General features: G+C 36.5%; 1 protein-coding gene across 1 annotated transcript in view; it reads right to left on the bottom strand.

Annotated features, from left to right (window-relative positions):
• LOC135084793 (uncharacterized) overlaps nucleotides 1–13585 on the bottom strand; it is a 154637-nt gene extending 141052 nt beyond the window's left edge. The window contains exon 1 of the mRNA XM_063979531.1: nucleotides 13009–13585. Coding sequence (XP_063835601.1) covers nucleotides 13009–13161 — 153 coding nt within the window. The 5' untranslated portion in view covers nucleotides 13162–13585. The remainder of the gene's footprint in view (nucleotides 1–13008) is intronic.
• Between the last annotated feature and the right edge of the window lie 3120 nt (nucleotides 13586–16705).

Genomic DNA, 16705 nt, shown 5'->3' with positions numbered 1-16705 from the left:
TATGATTCGAGGGTATTTATCATAGTATTGGTAGATAGCATCATAGTCCCAAAAAAATGGATAATTATCAAGTTTTAAGTGTGTTTTCTTGTTACTTCGGCGATGTAACACCCGAAACAGAAAAACAGGTATTTGTTTTATTATTGTACCTTACACATGGATTAGGGTAACAATATTTGGTAAAAGTAAGGTCATGGTAGTAATGATTTCAAATACTAACTAATATCTGAGCATGATACTAATTTAGTATGTTTCTTTCTTGATTAAAAACTGTAACACCCGAAACGTTTCGGGTATTACATTTTTATTTATATTTCGATCATGTGTGTATATTGCTTGGAGAAGTGAAAAAGTATTACTGTGAGAGTCCTTTGACCTCCCACTAGCGCTGGCATCGGAAAAGGAGTCATATTTCTCAATTTAAGACTTTTTTGAAATGTCGACTTAACACTAAAATTAAGGTATTGCTAAAAAGTGTCGATGTTTGACATTTCCAATAAATATCGTAATTAGAAATTAATGTAATGCTATTTCAAGCCAAAAACAATAGAAAAAGCTATATTCTGAGGAAAAATTAAACTTGAACTTTGTATATTTAAAAAAAAAACTGCTTCGTAATTTCAAACCAGAATTCGCTCTATTTGTGTTTATTTGTTGTACTCCTTATTTTGTAGTACCTAGAGACTAATAAAACACCGATTTTATCGATAAAACTCGTTGAATTTTCGTACTCGTAACACCCGAAACAGAACCAGTGTAACACCCGAAACAAAGAAAAAATTTATAAAAAAATAGTTAAACGTTTTATTTAACAGTGATTGTATGTTACATAGTTTGTAAATGTCATACTTTAGAAGTCCTGTAAGTTTTAGGTATGATTCCTTAAGAAAATTCGCTAAATTTTGAGTAAATGCAGCAACAGTCAGAACATAGAGGCAAAATCTCGTAACGCCCGAAACGCACACTTTTCGACTCATATTTTCGTTATCTTACATTGTAAGCTGTACAAACTTTATTATTTAGATAAAACAACTAAAAACGGACAGATTAAGGCACTAACATTATTAAAATACTATTTCAAAATACATGAAATTGTTGAATATGTGTGTACGAACGTAACACCCGAAACGATGGAATGACCCAATTGTTGACCAATGAAGTGACCACTCAAGCCATTATTTCCAATGACATACTATAAAAACATCTTAGATTATTTCACAACTTGATGAAATTAAAAAAAAAATGGTTTTAAATATCAGATAAAAATATCATAATTATATCGTGGCTCTAGATACTTTACAAAACAGGTTTGGTAAGTTGCCAATTTTAGAATCTAACCAGTTTTAGCTAAAAAAATGCAGGTAAAAGACCCATAAGTTCTGTTCTAAGAAGCCTTATTCACAGGTCTACCTACTCGGTCGATCCTATGGCCGTTTCTCAAAGATAATAGAACGGGCATTTTCCCTTAAATGGGTCCCTTAGCGACCTTTTATACCGCTTACGTCATCTTTTATCGTTATTATGGTACAGAGGGAACGTTCCCTGGATACGCGTTTATGGTAAGTCAGTGGTTAATAGGAAGCGGCCAAATGATAGCTCTATGCCTGTTTTCACCGTCAATCCCTAATTTTTAAGTGACTCATATGAAAATAAAATTCATATTATGTGTCACCATAGGGGTCACTTATAAATTAATTTCAAGTATTTTCAAGCTCGTAAACTTACTAAACTTGTTCAGCAACATTAAAAAAGATATAAAATTATATCTGTAAGTGGAAACATGTGAATGGCCTAACTAAAGAAACGTAAAATTTTATGGCTTTTCAAATTCTTAGCGGTGTCTCTAAAAATGCAAATAAAATGCTGTTGTTTGGAGATAATTATTATGTAAATAAGTGTGTCATTGTAGATAAAAGAAAAAAGGTGGAATTGTGTAAAGCAATCGTAATCATTTGACAGTTCATAACGTACGATAAAGTCAGTTGAACAAAGCGATTGACAGAATAATCGTACGTTATGAACTGTCAAATGATAATGATTGCTTTACACAATTCCACATCAGGATTGGCCCCTTTTTTTAATCATCCTCTCCGCTCTTATCAAACCCCAGCCTTACCTACGGGCTTTCGCGGTCCGTCTACAGCGTTGAATACTAATTGAAATAGAATTTACTTTGTCTATTGAGTTGAGACTGGCTTAACAAAAGCTTTGGAGGATTACATCAGGGATAGTGGTATTATTTGTTCAGGTTAGTAGGCGTAGCTAGCTTAGCTTAGTTAATTAAGGTAGATAAATCTGTATTTATTTCTTGTAGTTAGGGGTCAATTTAGGCGTGCTTTAGGTCTTTTTTAAAATTTATTTAGGAAAACAAACAACTGAACAATACATATATTTCTTTTAAGATTGTTCAGTCACTATAAAATACTAAGTAATCGAAACGTCCCACACCGTTCTCCTAGTTTAATAAAATGAATATGCGATGTACGTACCCTACAGAATCTTAACTTAATACATTAACTAACTTAAGTCTTAACTTCAATAATGCCCTAGACCTACATGATGTCGTGCCCTGAGTGCCCGAGCAATTGCACGCAGGAGGATTTAATGAATGCTGCTGACAACGCCACTCTTGTGGCGGAGTTTTGGGCTAACACTGTGTAGGTTTGTTGTCAGAAGAAGAAGATGATCTACCTTAGGTATGACTCGAAACTAACGAATTCCAATTCGGTTGAATGGAAACTGCCCTCGTTTATTTTAACAATCAGATGAAAATTCTACATGATATCATCTCAGCCGATCTAATCTCTCGTGAGAATCTAATCTAACCCACATTATTTCAAGCATATGATTGGCAGAATTTTAATATTTGAATCAATCACAGATCTTTAGATGGGAATAATTCCCCTGGGACAAACTTCGCTTTCACTGGTTGGGTTTTTACTGGGGGGTCAAGCTGTAGACTAGGCATGGAACATTTCATGAATAGCAGGTGAAAAATCATGTGAAATGAATTTCATTAATCACACCTGGTATTTTACTTCACATAGACTGCTATAATTTCACAGTCAATGAAATCACGAATCACATGAATTTCATTCATTCATTCGAGCGAAGTCCGTGAGCGCAGCTCTGCGAAGCGACCGAGCGAGTAAGAAGGAATGATTTGATCATGTGCGTGTTAGAAAAGGACAAGAGATGTGATGACGGACGAAACTGGGCATTTTAAATATGAACTTTAAACTCAAAGGTGTAAGGTTTAGATTTCCTTGTCGTGGTTCGTATGATTTCATTAAATAGCAGACAGATGAAATGAATGATTTTTCACTAGTCGCGCGGTTATTGATTGTTGCATACATACTGTTCTGTGAAATAAAATGAAACAGATATTGTTACATTTCATATTTTAGCTAATTAGCAATCGTTTATCATAATTCATACTTAATTAAAAGTAGCACATTATATGAAAGAGCTATATTAAAACACTGCGAATAAAAATCATTGCCTGTGAAATTTCGCATGTGAAATCATATGAAAAAGAATCATCATTTCATATAATGAAAATGAATGAAAAATAGCAATAATTTCCATGCCTACTGTAGACCCTGGCTACACAGGAGTTGCAGAGCGTGGGATTAGTTCCGTTAAATTTTTAAACACCAAATTGACTAGACCACACTCTCTAGGAGTATTAACTTTATGACTATGCCAATTCTTTTTTAGTAATTTAGACCAAGACTTGACATTTAACGTAAAAAAAAAAATGAAAAGGTAGCCCCTATTTCGTTATCTTTTGGGCCCTACCAGTGCTTCGTGACAACACATTGGCAAGTGCTCAGAAGAAACGTAGGAGCTCTTACACACGAGCAGCACATTGACGACAGCAAAGGCGACCGCAGTCGCCGTCACTTGTCGGCAGCTAGCCGTCGACGTGCCCGCAGCAAGCTGTCGACACGTCGACGTCTGCCGTCGACGAGTCGACAGCTTGCTGCGACAACCGTGTCGGCGTACGTCTTTGTACAGGAGCCAGCCAGTTGAAAATGGATTTCATTGAAGAAACACTGTTGTTGCATTTACTCCGTCGTCGCGTCGTCGACGAAAGAGAAAGAACCGGTCATTGTGGGTTTAAGAAATGTTATTGAATAGAGAACGAGACTACACACACCAACGCCCATGCTCTATTTTTTTATGTTTTATTATGGTAGCCTTCTAAATTCGAGTTCCATATTATTTCATTGTTTTTGACAGCATAAATTTTTTAGCAATTCCGAATCAATTTGTTCGGAACTCATTAGGTGTGCGTGTAAGCTCCTGGACTACTGACAGTTGACCTTCAAAATGGCGGAGGCGGCTAGCTGTCGCCACCTGCCGGCGGCAGCCGCGAACGCGTCGACAGCACGTCGGCAGCATGTCGACAGCTAGCCGTCGCCTTCTGACGTCGACTGCAGTTACATGCGTCGACAGCAAAATGCTGTTCGTGTGTAAGAACCCTAGGAACAAACTAACGCCCGTATTCACAAACGATGCTTAATTGAAACAGCAAATCGAACACACAGCGTTGAATAGAGCTCTGTGATTGGTTCGTGTGTCACCACTGTCCATGCGCAATGTGAGACCTCATAGTAACGTTTGCCAGTTCCTTAGAGTATATCGAGGACATGCTCTTAATAAATTAGCATCTTAACATGCAAAGTTATCTGTATTTGGTTACAGTCTCGTTACTCATTCCGATGTGATCTACAGTTTTCCTTGAGTTTCTCCGCTTCGCGCACGGAATGGGATCGTCTGATCAACATTTCAATTTGAAGTTGGGTGTACGGCTGAAATCTAAAATAACTATCGCGGAATCGCAGATTACTCTGGCGGGCATTGTTGGTTGTAAAATGGAGGTTGCAAGATAAATCTGCTGATGGCTTTGGTTAGATTTTTTATTGTTTTATCTTCAAGCAGAAGTAATGCCAGTTGCAGAACAAGTGTTAAGCTCGCATAGTGTTTGTATAGTTTGCAGTTTGCACACAACTATGGAAAACTGCGTCAGTTGTGCGAGCTTAGCTAACTAGCTCTTGGTCTGCAATCTGGGATCCGTATTATGGATTTCTTCTTCAAGCAGAAGTAAAAACTGGTTCTAGTGGTTAGAGTTCGATTAGAAGGAAGAGGGTTCAATTCCCATGTGGGTATGATGATAACATGTATTCTAGCCATTTTTTGTACTCAAGAGTTCAATAACTTGAATAATTTACCAATCACCTCTAGTTACTTATAATAAGTACGCTATCAAACGCCTGGATAAAACCAGTTTAAATAATATTCCATTTGTAATCTAACCTGGTGCAATACATTATAATCATTAAGTAACTGGGCAGGTCAGCTACGAGTGTCTGGTTTGTATCGAGTTTTTTTGGCAAGAACTGTTGTAACCGAGATGATCGATTTAGAATGAAAGGTTCTTAAGTTTTTTTGTTTCAAGTAGGTAACCCATGTGCGTATACAGGGTGGAAACGATAAGTGATCTCACTCACTCGATTATTTCTAAACTCAAGATATCCAAAAACTAGTTACTGATCCTGAAAGTGCTTCACGAGCTCTATCCAACGGTACCAATAATAGGTTACAAAATAAACTGGATCTATCCGAAAATTCAATGTTTCCAAGTTCCATACAATTACTACTGCCACAGTCATGGCACTCATGTGACATGAGTCATGTCTTGATAATATTATAGCAAGTAAAGCTTAAAGCCAATGTTTTCCATGAATAATTTTAAATAAGAATGCAATTTACGATTTAATTTTAAGTGTTTGTTATTTAATGAAAAAAATAACACTTCTAATATTGTGTGGCTAGCATAGTGGCATACATTTAGTATGGAGGCTGAAAACATTGAATTTTTGGATAGATCCAGTAATTCTGTAACCTATTACTGATATCGTTTGAAAGAGTTCGTGAAGCACTTTCAGGATCAGTAATCAGTTTGTCGATATCTTGTGTAGTTTAGAAATAATCGAATGAGATCACTTATCGTTTCCACCCTGTATAGCAGAAGGGCCAGGTGACACGCCCTCCAGGATGTTGGGCTACCAATTTGAAGATGATAATACCTACTAACCATGAGCTAAATACTAATCGCAACTAAGAATTGATCACTAGATCTTCGGAAGCAGTCTAACTCTGTTGTCAATAGCTTTGGCTGTAAATCACATAACTCGTGGGTGAGATTTTTCCCAACAGTGGGACGGGGCTAAATCATTTGAGAAGCATAATGCATTCTTCGAAACTAATATCGAATGAAGCCAGACGATCAATCAAAGGATTTCGTATAGTCATTAATCAACGCGAACACGACATTACCCGTGATGCGCGATTATGTAATAAATTCTCTGTCGCAGTATTATGACTTGAATGAATGGGTTTATGGGATTTTGTTATAATAACATAATACCTAACATAAGAAAAATATTGCTAATATCCTAGCGCTTATCCTTAGAAAAGCGGTGGATGCAAGCCGTTAGCAACCGGTCAACATAGAATTGGAAATCATTGGGGGAGGCCTATGTTCAGCAGTGGACGCTGAAATGATGATGATGAAATCCTTGCACATTATTAAGGTCGTAATCTAGTCCCTAAATAAGGAAATCTTGTTGTAATGACGTCAGCATAATAAAGCTTATCAATATGGCACCTTAAACAGTTGAAATAAAAATGTGTCAGTTATATCAGGCCTGTTCATCTCCGCGAGTTTACATCGAAAACAAAACACGCACGATGGCCCACCTACAGGATACCTACTATTCAACAAGGCCTCACATACGAGCGAACATTGACTCACGCACGCGTATTCTTGTGTATGATGGAAGAAAATAAAGAAAATGGTGTACTGTGCAGTATTTAACTGCCTAAATAATAATAAAAACACAGAATGTACTTTTTTAAGTTGCCTCAAGACACTGAGAGGTAAATAAGTAGTTAATAATTCATGTTAATTCATGCTAAATCATGTATTTCCTCCGCCATTTTCCGCAGTTTGGCACCTCGCGTCACATCATTTTACCGAAGTCAGCCCTATAGCTTCGGCGCAGTGCCGATCACTGACGTTTGTCAACAAAATGGTGCTTGACTCTTGAGACAGGCTAAATTACACCATATTGTTAATGACATTGAGCATACATTTTTTTAAATATCTTCGCGAAGTAAAACTTCTGTACGTAGTACTTATTATTATTCTGTGGTTATATCGTCGACAGTACAAATAAAATAAATAATTTTAAACGCAGACCCTATTACAGCTTCAGGAGAAAATATTGGCTAAGTAGGTAAACCTAATTGTACACGCGTCATTCAGTTTTTGTCGTCAGCATGACTAAGAAACTTAATATGGCTAGATTGATAAATCACCAATGGGCTGTGTCGTCTTGGAGGACGAGTACTATAGTTTTTTACGTTGCTGAGTAGCGAACGAGTTTTTTGAGTACCTTTTTTTTGCAAGTTGAGATAGAACGACAAGTAACTGGTTAAAATGTATGAATGGTATAATAAAGTTCAAACAATCTAAGACTCGAGTTTGAAAGAAATTTTGAACGTGCGCGTTGACTTTTGGAAGGTCATCACAAGTTGACCTTAACATAGGTTCTAAACTTCTAGCTAGAGAATAATATTGGCCCAATGTTGGACAAACATTTTCTAGAGCCACACGGACGAGTGGCGTTAGGGCCAATTTTGGTGCCAAAGTATGGAGCCGGCCTAAAGGAAGGTCACCCATTCATCCGCTTCTGACTAAACAATAAATCTCCAAAGGTCGAATGGATCGATGGAGCCGAATTTTGGCAGGTAGGTAGTTAGTTCTTAGTCATATTAGAACAGATTTGCGAAAGGTTTGAATATGTCACCGTAAAATTATGAACTCCGTTAGATTATGATCTGACGTATGTAGGTAATTGATCATTTTTATTAAAGCTGACAAAGTTCAAAATTTCACGCGGACAAAATAATACCGAGAAAGGGGTTTTGGTTGGTAAAAAAGCCACCATTTTAAAAGGTAAAGCGCTTGAAAATTGGAAGTTCGATATAAATAGCCATAAAAAGAAACCCTCTTGGGGATAAAAAGGGAATCAAAGTTTGTAACTTCCAAAAAACGATAGCTGGCGCGTACCTACTTTGAATTCACCAAGCATACTACTCTTTTACCTTTTCATACCTTCTCGTCTTATTCTAAAAAAAGAATATCCAATAAAATATATTATGACAGTTTCTACGCGCGTACTAACGCCCGTATTCACAAACGATGCTTGCTTAAGTGAAGCAGCAAATCGAACACAGCGTTGAATAGAGCTCTGTGATTGGTCGTGTGTCACCCTGAGCATCCACGCGCACTGTGAGACCTCAGAGTAATGTTAGACCCAGAGTAATATTTGTGAATACGGGCGTAAGTTTAATTAGTTATATTCGACGAACGCAATTCATGCGTAATCTTTAAAAATAGATCTAAATCAATTAACAATCATTATTTTAATATTAGATAAGCCGCTTTTGCACTCAGATAACCTTAAAAACATCTTGTACAAGATAAGAAATGGATTTATTGACTTTTGATAACATAATGAACTCGGAAAAACGTTTCAGATTATTTCTAATGAGATTAACCCTTCAGGATAAAAAAGTCATTGGTTTTCAACCGTATCTTCACAGCTTAAAGTTCAAATTGATGTGGGCTCTGGCCACCAGAGCCTTGTCAAGAGTTAAGTCGAATTTAAGTTTGAAGCGACAATAGATAGCCATATGGTTTCGATGTCGGACTGGCCGACTCGAGATCCGATGAACGCGGGTTCTAACCTTTTCTAATAATTCTAACCCGCCCACTAGACTATTGTGGTGAACCCACTAGTAATACGATTAACTTAGCGAGAAGATCGTGGTCGCCCCAAACAAACTTGGCAGACGAGGCGAAGAAGATCGGCAAGACTTGGAGCGAGATCAAACGCGAAGCTCAAGACCGAACGCGATGGAGGACTATTGTGGACGCCCAGCCCCATCTAGGGGACTTTGTACCTTAAGTCAAAGTAGCGAGAAGATCAGAAGAACGCGGGTTCTTCTGACCCTGTCACCCACTGCACTATTGTGGTTAACCCACTCGTAACACAAGCATATTTAGCTTAGTACGAGGGGTTAACGGGACTGTTAGCAATTTGTGCAATATAAATTCCATAGGTACTAAAATTCTTGCCTAATAAGTGTCTTCTTAGACGAAAATAGCGTTACAAAAACCTGCTAATTTCTTGGTCTATTGTACACAAATGACGTCATTAAGTAACTAACACAGTCATGTCATACAGTTATTAGTTAATTCGTTTATATCAGGTTGCAAAGTCATTATGATACTATTCTTTAGGCCTTGTAACTTGTACACTGTGAGTATACAATACTATGCTCATAAAAAAATTGCGGTACCTTCAAGGGCGAACTGGTCGTAAGTTATGTTTCATAACATCAGTTAAAATGCCTTAGTGAGAGTTCAAGTCCATAATAAAACATCAGCCAAGTGCGAGTCAGCCTCGCATTTGAGGGGTTCTTAACAGTGCCAAAAACACAATGATATGCGCGTATAAAGCGGGGGGCCGGGGTAGCACGGCCCCTTGAATGGACTGGTGTTGGTCTACTGATTTGAAGATGATAGTTTTAGTACTAACTCACAAGCTATGATACTAATCGAATCGCACATGACATGGCATATCAGGGGCCAAGCCACTGAATAAGATCCCTAGATATGCCAATGCAAAACCATCTGTATTACACCAGTTAATAAACAATATAGTAAAGACACCTCTCAACTATCCCAAAATTAACTGCATCAAAAAAGTTTATTCAAAATTCTTGATACTATTTTATTATTACTATGCATAATTCATTTAATCTCAATCAATCTCTAGACTGAATTTTTAAATCTGACACCACCATTTATGTAAATTAAACAGAACCAAAACATTTATAATAGTAGTCCTATTTCCACGGCTAAAGATGCTAATGTTTAGCTCAAAATGTGTCTGCTGCACATAAACCTATATGGGTCATTCCGTAAAAATCTGTATATTTTCGACGTCATTTTGTCCTAACCTTTTTTAAGATGCTTTTGAATACTTTATTAGTGTAAATTATAGTTTATTAATTAATTATGTTATGTCTAAAAGGGCCAGTCACTTTATGCTTTATTTTAGGAGAAATTATAATTTTAAATTTTTTCATACTACATTACTCGAATATGACTTTTAATAAAGTATAAAACTTATAACCTTAACATTTATAGGTAAGATAAATACTTAATGTAGTTGTTTTGTTATTATCAAAATATAAAAAATATAATTCCCTAACTAGTAACTTAGTCCCTAGCGTCGTTTAAAACTAGGGCCTGACGGTCTAGGGTCTGACGATTTGGAGTAATACTTAACATAAATGCAGATTTACTTTATATTATAAGTTGCTTAATACGATGTGCCAAAACTAGCCGAAAAACCACACGTAAATACTATTAAATTATATACAATTTCCTATTGTAATCAATAAAGCTACTCAACTAGGGAATGACGAAGTGACTGGATTAACACATGTTTCCGCAACAACTGGAACGTTTGCACTAATTTAAAAAACAGCTGCCACAAAGCCAGTATAGTCTGAGGATAACTTTGTATCGTACTCTAAACTCAACTAAATGTCATTCACTCTAAATACATATTAAAGCGCAAAATTATAAAAATCAGTGCGTGGCGAGGGAATGACGCTAAAAGCTGTGGACTCTGTTTCAACTTAAGAAAATCAAAAAAATTTTTATTGAAACCGCAAAATATTAATAGAATTTGGTGTAATATACGTTTAAATAGATTATTTGTTAATTAAAACAAAGGATCAAGTTGATGTTTCTATAAATATGGGTTCCAAAACACAAACTTTTGGAGTACGGACATGCCTAGGGAATGACGTTTTGGGTCATTTAAAAGGAATTTAAGATGTTTTAAAAACAGTTTAAAAAAATATAAATGGGTGATGAATAAAACACATAGTGAGCTGTTATTTAACGATTTTGGAATAAAATATTAACAAATATTCCATGTGAAATGTGGCGCGGACTAAGAATTGACATATTTTTATGGAATGACCCATATCTAGTAAGAATGTCACACTTCTAAAGTTCATTGACCTAGCTGTATGTTGAAGAGATAACATACAATAACTAGGATTACCAGGTGGTAAACTAAAAAATATTAATTTACCGATTTACAAAAAAATCTTTTACTTTGTTATTAATTTATGAAAATCATTCAATATCGTCAAAAGCTATTTAAGCCATCATCTGTTCATCTCGTAAAAAGTTGGGGGTCTATCGCTAGTAATTAAATTGTGGGTTCGATTTTATAATGGAGTCAATACTTCAGCACATTAATTTCAAGCTATATCATTAAATAATATAAGATTAGGCATTACAGTACTAGTTCTAGACTCTAGAAAATATTTTTTTGCAAATAGGCTTTTGAAAAGCGCTTTTACATGTCCCAGTATTACTATAAGCCTACCTCTGCTTCGTGACAATAAATGGGCCAGTGCTGAGAAGAAGCAGCGCAAGACCCTCAGTTGGTTTAGGAGGGTAAATAATTGGAATCATATTGACAATGATTGGGTATTCTGCTAATATTCAATATCAATAAGCTGAAAGATTTCAACGTTTTCTGATAGTTAGCCAGAATGAATTAAATATTTATTGAGTTAATGTTGAATTACTCATCTAATTTTGTTTACAATAACATTATAGTTATTTACTATTGATTCTATCTGATATAAGCTAATCCCATATATTCTTTAAACTATCTATGCTTCAATGTATTAAAAATATTTTAAAATCACTGCAGGGATGCTTTCTTATTAATTTTCTCATTAAGAAAAATATTCAACAATAAAATATGACAACAATCAAGAATAAAAAATATCAACGAAGATGAACAAGCGAGTTTGTTAAGTAGTTTTGAGTAGAAGTATTTCATCACAATACAATAAATAAAAGATTTACTTGTATAATTGTTAAAATAAAACTTATCTAGTTTACTAAAAACATGTAATAAAGATAATATTCGCAAAATGCAATGATAGAATCATCAATTCACTAAGTATTGTGGGTTCATATCTTCATAAGTTTATTACGATTTTATATTATTTAGTTAATGTAATAAAATCTAATAAGAAACACCAGCTCTGCTTAACAAGGTTAATTTGATAGTAATTCAATAATTATGAAGAACTAGCTTTCCGCCCGCGGCTTCGCCCGCGTGGAATTTTGTCTGTCACAGAAAAACTTTATCGCGCGCGTCCCTGTTTCAAAAACCGGGATAAAAACTATCCTATGTTCTTTCCCGGGACTCAAACTATCTCTATGCCAAATTTCATCAAAATCGGTTGCGAGGTTTAAGCGGGAAAGCGTAACAGACAGACAGACAGACAGACAGACAGACAGACAGAGTTACTTTCGCATTTATAATATTAGTTGGGATGATAAAAATTCAAACAAATTGTCACTACGCGTACCGGCATACGTATTGTTTGTAAACAAATAACACATGATCGAAAGGCCGGCAACAAGAGATTTTTGTCTTACGGAGTCCGTATTTATCTGGCTAGCTAACCGCAAAAAATCAGCTCTCTACGTCGCATATTCAGCGAGAAAATCGAATTTAAGAGAGCACGGGTATCGAAACCGTATCATTTAATACCATGTGGCAGGTACGCGCCAAATTTTGACAATACGCTATTTTCGCTAAAATCCGGTGGCGCGTGAATTTTATAGGTTTTTTATAATATTTTGCCCTAGATTTCGAAGCTTCCCAGCTTGTAAATAGCTTACATTTGAAGATATTCGCAAAAATAACACAGTTTCGGACAAATTAAAACGCCTCTAGCGGTGAGCGTATGAAACAAAAACATAATGGCCGACCACACAGTACTTTCAATGACTGCACAATAAATGCGCAAAATACTTACACTTTCCTCCTCTTTTTCCATTCCAGAGGGCATCTGAGGTACTGCACGATTAATCGCCGAGTAGTCCGGCAAATCCGGAAGCTCCTCGGCGAGATATATGGGCATTGGTTTCGACGCATCCAGGGCCCTCGCCCTAAACGAGAGCTTCGACATTTTGTTGACAGAACAAAACACGCTAGCGTCGACACTAAAATGCACTAATAAAACACTTTATAGCTCCTCCAGGAGGTCCCAAAGGACCGTAAACTACACTTTGCACACTCTAGTTCGTTCCCATGGTTAATTTTTGCACGCACTCAGTCACAATTAATGAAAAACAATAACGAAACTTTACATATTGAGCGTACTTTACAGAAAGCCATCATGGCGGCTTTCCGTTTGGCGGACGACCATGACCAACTTCCACCTAGCACGACGTGCGCGGGAAGGAAACACGCGGGGACGATTCCGCCATTTTTGTTACTGTCAAATGACTTATGTTTTTTGATAATATTTTAACAACTTAATTACCTTTAGTATTTAATTTTAGTTATTTACAAACTAATATTTCGTATTTTTTGCGACTAATTAAAGTTTGATAGTAAAATAAACACTGTACTGACTCACATGTACGGTAGTTAACCATAGACAATATAGTACTCGTAGTCGTTCCGTTCTACGTGTGTTAACTAAAATGATTTAGTAAATATATTTTATTTATTTGCTTTTATTTATCAGATATAGCTAAAGTATGTAAAATATTAAATTAAATTATTTTATTTCCTTTTTCGACTTGATTTTTTTTGACAGGCTTTTAATTTTTTTTAACCATAGACATTTCTCTAGTGATGTAAGTTTTTATGAATCTAATAATTATTTCCTGAATCATAATCCATAATGTTAAATCTCCGAAACTATCCACCGCGCCTGTGTCAGTCAGGATCTACTACAGCTTGACCGCCAAGAAAAACCCAACCTGTGAAGGTCAAGTTTGTCCCGGGGGAATGCTAAACTGTCATTGGACCCATAACGAAATTAATCAGAAGAACATAGGAGGAGTTGGAAGTTAAGATTCGACTTATCCCTCCAAATTCATTGCAAAGCGCATGACAATTTACCTTATCGACGATATTGTGGGTCATGGCAGAATAGCTAGAAGACCTCGGCACAATGCTCGAAGACCTTAATCGAGTTACCCAACAGGTACTTAGGCCTTCGGATGCTTCGGATGAATACGGACGAAACGAAGCTTATATCGAATTTCCATATTGCGCCCTACTCAGTTTCGGTTGGGAACTCGATTCTTGAGATTGTTGATTAGTTTGTCCGAAAACGATTCAGGCAGGTAGGTTTAATTTGGAGAAAATCGTCGAATCTAACTCGGCTCTGTGCAGTGGTCGGGAAAGAACACATCTCTTCGTCCAAAATACCTCTGTGCCTAAAGACGAGTCTACAATCAGTGTGTTACCACTTACAAATTTATTGGTGGCATACGGTTCGGATCGTGACCTCTCACTATAGGCCCTAAAAATAAGCTCAAAGTTGCACAGCATACTATGGAGAGGACTATGCTCAGTGTTTCTTTACGAGACCGAAACAAGAATGAGGAGATCCATAAACGACTAAAGTCGCAGACATAGCCCGATGGTTAAACAAGCTGAAGTGGCAATAGGCAGCAGGGCATTGTACGCAGAACTGATGGCGATGGGGCAGCAAGGTCCTGGAGTTGAGGCCACGTTCTGAAAAGCGCAGCATACGACGTCCACCCATAAGGTTGACCCACAACCTCATAAAGGTAGTAAGTATGAGCTGGATGCTCACCGCAACCAACCGGTCATTATGGAAATCATTGGGAAAAACATCATATTATGTTCAGTAGTGGATATCCTTGGCTGAAATAACAAGTAATGAGTTCTGGAAGGCATTGATAGACAAATAAAAGAAGATTAATGAATAATTCAGTAATAAAAAAAATAAAACGCATTGCCGTCTCGTCGTTCGAGTCTCTATCAATAGATTCAGTATTGCTTGACTAGGACACAAATAGGTAGTTCATGAATAATCATGATTTTTGAAGAAAAACATCTATAGTGAGGTATCTCCAAACAGAATCATAATCGAATTTAGTGGCTTAATAAGTGCAGTTTCATTGACCATACCTATAATTAAAAAAAAACAAGAGCAGCTGCAGCCATGAAGCTAAAGATAAAAATGGAGGAAGTTGGAACCATGAAGCTATAGATAAAAATGGAGGCCACACTCCGAATACCTACTTGAAGCACAAGCTATGTATCACTATCTCGCTCTCTGTGGGCAGACTCTCTCTTTCTAAATAAACAAAAAATATAAATTTGCTCAAATTCAATGAAACTCAATGTAAAATCTTTATTTCTTGACATAGGTATCATTAAATGATAAGTGTAAATACTGGTAAAACGTTTTAGGAAGAAATTACTGTAAAAAATGTGAAAAATGTTTACAATGAGATCCAATATCGGAAATCACGAAATAAACACTTACGCGTGGAATCTTATGTCACTTCCAGGACACCACGTACTACCGCAACCACGCACTACAAAATTTTGCACCAATTCTTGTGATAAAACAATGATTATTTCCTGTAAACAATCTCAAACGAAATTAACTGCTTAATAAACAAAATAGTAAACAACCGCCATGATGGGCCGGATTGGGCCGATGTTGCCACATGGTACCGATTACCCAGGAATTGGGACTGTAATTCCCTGATTCGCCAACACATTAAGCCCAAATGGCCGACAATTTTGTGATTTTTTATTTAACTAGGTAATCTTAGTTTCAAATATTAATTATTTATTTGTTTAACTTCTGATTTGGTTAGTGAATTGGCTATTTCGAAGAATTTACATAACGTAACAAATAATCATTGTTTTATCACATTTTTTTTTTTTTTTTTTTTTTTTTTTTTTCTTTTTTTTTTTTTACCGCGCTTGTCATCCGAGCAACATTGTTAAAACTGGCTCCTGTTATTTAATTCCAAAAATGAGTCTAAAGCATTGTAATCAGTGATAAACTTGTGTAAAAACTTGCGTCTCCTAAGTGACAATCATGTGAAACAATAATTAAAGTGATTTGGATTGTGTCAGTTACGAAAAACTGAAAATACTGATTTGTGTTTTGCTTATAAATTGGACGGACGGTCAGTTCGATATATTTTTTCTGTCTGACAAAAACACAAGTACCCACTGGACACTGACAGAAGCAACTTCATGCGTAAACAGTTTGCGTGTTTCGTCCGATCGCATTAAGTGCAATTGGCCTTGCGGCGTAAACGTCTGTCTATATCGTGCGGACCCGAGTTCAAATCCGGACGCCCGGAAACTTTTTGGTTTTATTTTTAATTACAAATTATAAAAGGATGCATTGCTCCGCTTGTAGAAATGCAGTACTCGGCCGGGATAGCAAATTGGAGTGTAGACAGTGTCGCAGCAAATATCATATCGAGTGCTTGGGCATTAGTAAAGAACAATACTCGTCATTGCAAGCTGACTACCGAGCAAGTTGGATATGCCCAAGCTGTAACAACATAACCAGGCGTTCAAGGCGAAACATTAATACACCAGTCCGACTTACACAAGTGCCCCCTGCTGATGAGTCGATGAATATATCGTACGAAATCTCGGATAAATCGACTGTAGTATCTCCACCACCTTCTGGTCACGACAGTGACGTCGTGACT

This window comes from Ostrinia nubilalis, chromosome 27 (genome assembly GCF_963855985.1).
Source record: "Ostrinia nubilalis chromosome 27, ilOstNubi1.1, whole genome shotgun sequence".
In the NCBI taxonomy this organism is placed as follows: domain Eukaryota; kingdom Metazoa; phylum Arthropoda; class Insecta; order Lepidoptera; family Crambidae; genus Ostrinia; species Ostrinia nubilalis.
Note: the sequence above shows the minus strand (reverse complement) of the source record. Positions and strands in the feature narration are given on the sequence as shown.